Below are 5,672 nucleotides of genomic sequence, written 5' to 3'. Positions count from 1 at the left end.
ATTTGATTATTACAGTAATCCAGAACTGAGGTCTCCTGTTCCAGTAATGCGCACTTTCTAAGTGAGGTAAGGATTGGCGAGCAAAAGGCTCTGCTAGTCCCCAGAACACATCACTGTTCTCTTGCTGAGCTAACCTGAGGGTGAGGGAAACCATACTTGACATTCACCTGGAGTTTTGTAACACATCCTCACACCTTCTTCCGAGTCCCTGACTCTTTAGTTTCCCAATAGGCTTTGTTCCTGTTAGAACCACAATGTAGGTAATTACCAGATATAACTACTCTTTCTTTTTTTTTCACAGACAGAGAGAGAGTCAGAGAGAGGAATAGATAGGGACAGACAGACAGGAACGGAGAGAGATGAGAAGCATCAATCATTAGTTTTTCGTTGAGACACCTTAGTTGTTCATTGATTGCTTTCTCATAAGCGCCTTGACCATGGGGCTACAGCAGACCAAGTAACCCCTTGCTCGAGCCAGCGACCTTGGGTCCAAGCTGGTGAGCTTTGCTCAAACCAGATGAGCCCACGCTCAAGCTGGCAACCTCGGGGTCTCAAACCCTCGGAAGATGGGTCTTCCGCATCCCAGTCCGATGCTCTATCCACTGCGCCACTGCCTGGTCAGGCAGGTATAACTACTCTTTAACAATATATATATATATATATTTTTTTTTTTTTTTGTATTTTTCTGAAGCTGGAAACGGGGAGAGACAGTCAGACAGACTCACGCATGCGCCCGACCGGGATCCACCCGGCACGCCCACCAGGGGGCGACGCTCTGCCCACCAGGGAGCAATGCTCTGCCCCTCTGGGGCGTTGCGCTGTTGCAACCAGAGCCACTCTAGCGCCTGGGGCAGAGGCCAAGGAGCCATCCCCAGTGCCCGGGCCATCTTTGCTCCAATGGAGCCTCAGCTGCGGGAGGGGAAGAGAGAGACAGAGAGGAAGGAGAGGGGGTGGAGAAGCAGATGGGCGCTTCTCCTGTGTGCCCTGGCTGGGAATCGAACCCGGGACTTCTGCACGCCAGGCCGATGCTCTACCACTGAGCCAACCGGCCAGGGCCACTTTAACAATATTTTGCACAGAAAGATATATACCTGTTTTGTGAATGTTATCAGAAAAAGAAATATGTTAAATAGCTGATAAGATTACATGGGACTTATTTTCTTACTTTTTAAAATTATCTAACATTCTTAAAATGAGCATATGTTTTATGATTTCATAAAAACAATTATTAAGACAAGAAATTATAATACTCTTTTAGAAATGTCCAAGGCATTCCTCTTCTCCTGCACCTTAAATATTACCCTACTTCACTCTCCTGGGGATCTCACTTCTCCCAGAACTACTGCAGTTTCTCATCTGGCCTCGCTGTGAGGGCTCAGGGGAGACCCAGTGGGAGTTAGCTGTGCCCTCTGCAGGGGAAAAGGACTTCTTGGTTTCCGGTGATTCTGGGAGAATAGTTTGCTATTCTGCAGTCAATCTCAGTCCCAAACTAACAAAGGTTCTATAAAGAAAGGCTGGGACCAGAGGAGGTGGGTGCTTGGTTGCTAAGGGGCACATGCGTGACATGGCTGCCAATTATGACACGGCTGCCAGTTGTGACATGGTGACTAGTTGTGACACCGGTGTCAATTTTTCACTTTATCTCAGTGCATGGTACTGGTACCTCATTTACTTAGGTCACATACTGTGAACTACTTGTCTGGGTCACGTTCCGTGTCCCAATTGTGTGAATCGCTCTCTGTGTCCCGAACGTCATGTCCGGGATGCACTTCTGGGCCCCACGGCTCCTACTTATGTGGCAGCTGTTGTGGCTCCTGGTCCAGGCTCACCAGCTTGCAGAGCGGACCCTGGACCCTAACCTACTGATCCCTACCACCTGGGGGCTCACCGAACCCTGGCCTCAGGATCAACACAATCTCGCTGAAGAGCCCTCATATGCTCCTAGAGAGGCTGAATTTCCCTCCCAACAAGAAGCCTCAGCTCTGCAGACAGAGGCCCCTGGGGAAGTAGAAATTTCTCCAACCCTCCAGGAAGACCCAGCTCAGCAACTGGAAGTCCCTCAGAAGGAAAAAACATTTGTTATAAAAGAGGAGGCTATACAAGTGCCTCCAAAGAAGGGCTCAGCTCTACTCCAAGGGCACTTTGCCAGTGCAGAGCTTTCTTCAGGTAATGAAGAGGGGCCCACTCAGCCTCCAGAGATCCCTGAGGTGACTCTCCACCATCCAGAGCCCGTTCAGGCTCAGCAGCCAACTACTCCTGAAATTGCAGTTGAGTCCGTGGACCTGGGGCTCACCATCACCCCACGTCCAATGGAGGAGGCTGAACAACCTGCCACCCTACAGCAGACTACAGAGTCTCCAGAGATCCCTGAGGTGACAGCTCCCCATCAAGAGTCTGCTCAGGCTGAGCAGTCACCTGCTCCTTTGATCACAGATCAGTCCATGGACCTGGGGCTCACAGTCACCCCACGTCCAATGGAGGAGGCTGAACAACCTGCAGCCCTACAGCAGACTACAGAGTCTCCAGAGATACCTGAGGTGACAGCTCCCCATCAAGAGTCTGCTCAGGCTGAGCAGTCACCTGCTCCTTTGATCACAGATCAGTCCATGGACTTGGGGCTCACAGTCACCCCACATCCAATGGAGGAGGCTGAACAACCTACCACTGTTCAGCAGACTACAGCTCCTCCAGAACACCCTGAGGTGAGAGCTCCCCATCGAGAGTCTGCTCAGGCTGAGCAGTCACCTGCTCCTTTGATCACAGATCAGTCCATGGACTTGGGGCTCACAGTCACCCCACATCCAATGGAGGAGGCTGAACAACCTACCACCCTACAGCAGACTACAGCTCCTCCAGAGCACCCTGAGGTGACAGCTCCCCATCGAGAGTCTGCTCAGGCTCAGCAGTCACCTGCTCCTTTGATCACAGACCAGTCCATGGACCTGGGGCTCACCATCTCCTCACAAAGCACCAAGGAGGCTGAACACCCTGCAGCCCTGCAGCAGACTACAGCTCCTCCAGAGCACCCTGAGGTGACAGCTCCCCATCGAGAGTCTGCTCAGGTTGAGCAGTCACCTGCTCCTTTGATCACAGACCAGTCCATGGACCTGGGGCTCACCATCTCCCCACAACCTACCAAGGAGGCTGAACAACCTACCACTGTTCAGCAGACTACAGCTCCTCCAGAGCACCCTGAGGTGACAGCTCCCCATCGAGAGTCTGCTCAGGCTCAGCAGTCACCTGCTCCTTTGATCACAGACCAGTCCATGGACCTGGGGCTCACCATCTCCCCACAACCTACCAAGGAGGCTGAACAACCTACCACCATTCAGCAGACTACAGCTCCTCCAGAACACCCTGAGGTGAGAGCTCCCCATCGAGAGTCTGCTCAGGCTGAACAGTTACCTGCTCCTTTGATCACAGATCAGTCCATGGACCTGGGGCTCACCATCTCCCCACAAAGCACCAAGGAGGCCGAACAACCTACCACTGTTCAGCAGACTACAGCTCCTCCAGAGCACCCTGAGGTGACAGCTCCCCATCAAGAGTCTGCTCAGGTTGAGCAGTCACCTGCTCCTTTGATCACAGACCCGTCCATGGACCTGGGGCTCACCATCTCCCCACAAAGTACCAAGGAGGCTGAACACCCTGCAGCCCTGCAGCAGACTACAGCTCCTCCAGAGCACCCTGAGGTGACAGCTCCCCATCGAGAGTCTGCTCAGGCTCAGCAGTCACCTGCTCCTTTGATCACAGACCAGTCCATGGACCTGGGGCTCACCATCTCCCCACAAAGCACCAAGGAGGCTGAACACCCTGCAGCCCTGCAGCAGACTACAGCTCCTCCAGAGCACCCTGAGGTGACAGCTCCCCATCGAGAGTTTGCTCAGGCTCAGCAGTCACCTGCTCCTTTGATCACAGACCAGTCCATGGACCTGGGGCTCACCATCTCCCCACAAAGTACCAAGGAGGCTGAACAACCTACCACTGTTCAGCACACTACAGCTCCTCCAGAGCACCCTGAGGTGACAGCTCCCCATCGAGAGTCTGCTCAGGTTGAGCAGTCACCTGCTCCTTTGATCACAGACCAGTCCATGGACCTGGGGCTCACCATCTCCCCACAACCTATGGAGGAGGCTCAACAACCTACAGACCTGCAGCAGACTACAGCTCCTCCAGGCCACCTTGAGGTGACAACTCCCCATCGAGAGTCTGCTGAGGCTGAGCAGGCAACCGCTCCTCAGGTCACAGACCAGTCTGTGGGCTCGGAGCTCACCATCACCCCACAACCTTTTGAGAAAGCTGAACAACCTACCACTGTTCAGCAGACTACTGTTCCTCCAGAGCACCCTGAGGTGACACTTCCCCATGCAGGTCCTGCTCAGGCTCAGCAGTCACCTTCTTCTCAGGTCACAGTCCAGTCCGTGGACCTGGGGTTCACCATCACCCCACAACCAACTGGGGAGGCTGAACAACCTGCAGCCCTGCAGCAGACTACAGCTCCTCCAGAACACCCTGAGGTGGCACTTTCATATCTGGGGTCTGTTCAGAGTCGGCAGCCAACCTTGCCTGGGGTCATGGAAGGTACCAAGTCTCTACAACCAGGACCATCTGAACGAGTTCCTCCTATGACTGAAAACAAAGCCACCAGGAGCGTGTGTCAGCTCTGCTCCTGCAGAAATGAGACGCTGTCCTGTGTGGCTCGCGGCCCAAAGCAGAGGCTCCGCAGCGTGCCTGTGCTGCAGCCCAGCACCGACAATGACACCTTCACCACCTTGTAAGACTCCCCTGTCCTCGTTTGTTCTCTGCATCCTGCCACACAAGGCAGCCTTTTCCTGAGGTTGTCCTGAGCTCCCCACATCTTCCCCAGTTCAGCTTGACTGATGTGGCTTTTCTTTTGTCTGTCAACTATCCTTATCTTCATTCCCCTTCTTACTATTGTTCCCCTCTTTACTAGTCTTTTCCTTGTAATTGCCCATATTATTTTTCCTTATTCATCTTTTTAGCCCAGCACTTGATTCCTTAACCTCCACTCTCCCACTTTTGCTCCATCCCCTTTACAGCAATGTGGCCCCTCCCCATCTCACTGGTGGTGATACAACATAGTGGTTAAGAGTAGATTCTAGAGCCAGAGTGACTGGGTTTAAACCCAAGAATGTCATTCATTAGTGTTGGGATTCTTTCTTTCTTTCTTTCTTTCTTTCTTTCTTTCTTTCTTTCTTTCTTTCTTTCTTTCTTTCTTTCATTACAGAGAAAGAGAAACAGAGAGAAAGCAAATAGGGACAGACAGACATGAAGGAAAAAAATGAGAAACATCAGTTCTTCGTTGCAGCTCCTTAGTCTCCTTAGTTGTTTATTGGTTGCTTTCTCATATGTACCTTGACTGGGGGTCTGCACCAGAGTAAGTAACTCCTTCCTCAATCCAGCAACCTTTAGGCTCAAGCCAGTGACTATGGGGTCATGTCTCTGATCCCACACTCAATCCAGCGACCCTGCACTCAAGCTGGTGAGAACGCTCTCAAGCCAGATGAAACGATGCTTAACCCAGTAACCTTGAAGTTTCGAACCTGGGTCCTCTGCATCCCAGTCTGATAATCTATTCATGGTGCCAATGCTTGTCAGGCCCATATTCATTATCTGTAACAAAGATTATGATAGTTTCCATCTCATAGGAT

General features: G+C 52.0%; 1 protein-coding gene across 1 annotated transcript; it reads left to right on the top strand.

Moving 5' to 3' along the window:
- Positions 1–1,754: 1,754 nt before the first annotated feature.
- Positions 1,755–4,778, top strand: LOC136392264 (leucine-rich repeat-containing protein 37A-like). The gene has a single exon (XM_066364333.1). The coding sequence runs from the start codon at positions 1,755–1,757 to the stop codon at positions 4,776–4,778; it is 3,024 nt and encodes a 1,007-aa protein (XP_066220430.1).
- The last annotated feature ends 894 nt before the right edge of the window (positions 4,779–5,672 follow it).

This window comes from Saccopteryx leptura, chromosome 2 (assembly GCF_036850995.1).
Source record: "Saccopteryx leptura isolate mSacLep1 chromosome 2, mSacLep1_pri_phased_curated, whole genome shotgun sequence".
Classification (NCBI taxonomy): Eukaryota; Metazoa; Chordata; class Mammalia; order Chiroptera; family Emballonuridae; genus Saccopteryx; species Saccopteryx leptura.
The sequence above is the reverse complement of the archived record's forward strand: the minus strand, read 5'-3'. Positions and strand labels throughout refer to the sequence as shown.

Coding starts and splice junctions, on each gene's coding strand:
- LOC136392264 (XM_066364333.1), top strand. CDS start 1,755: ATGTCCGGGATGCACTTCTGGGCCCCACGGCTCCTACTTATGTGGCAG.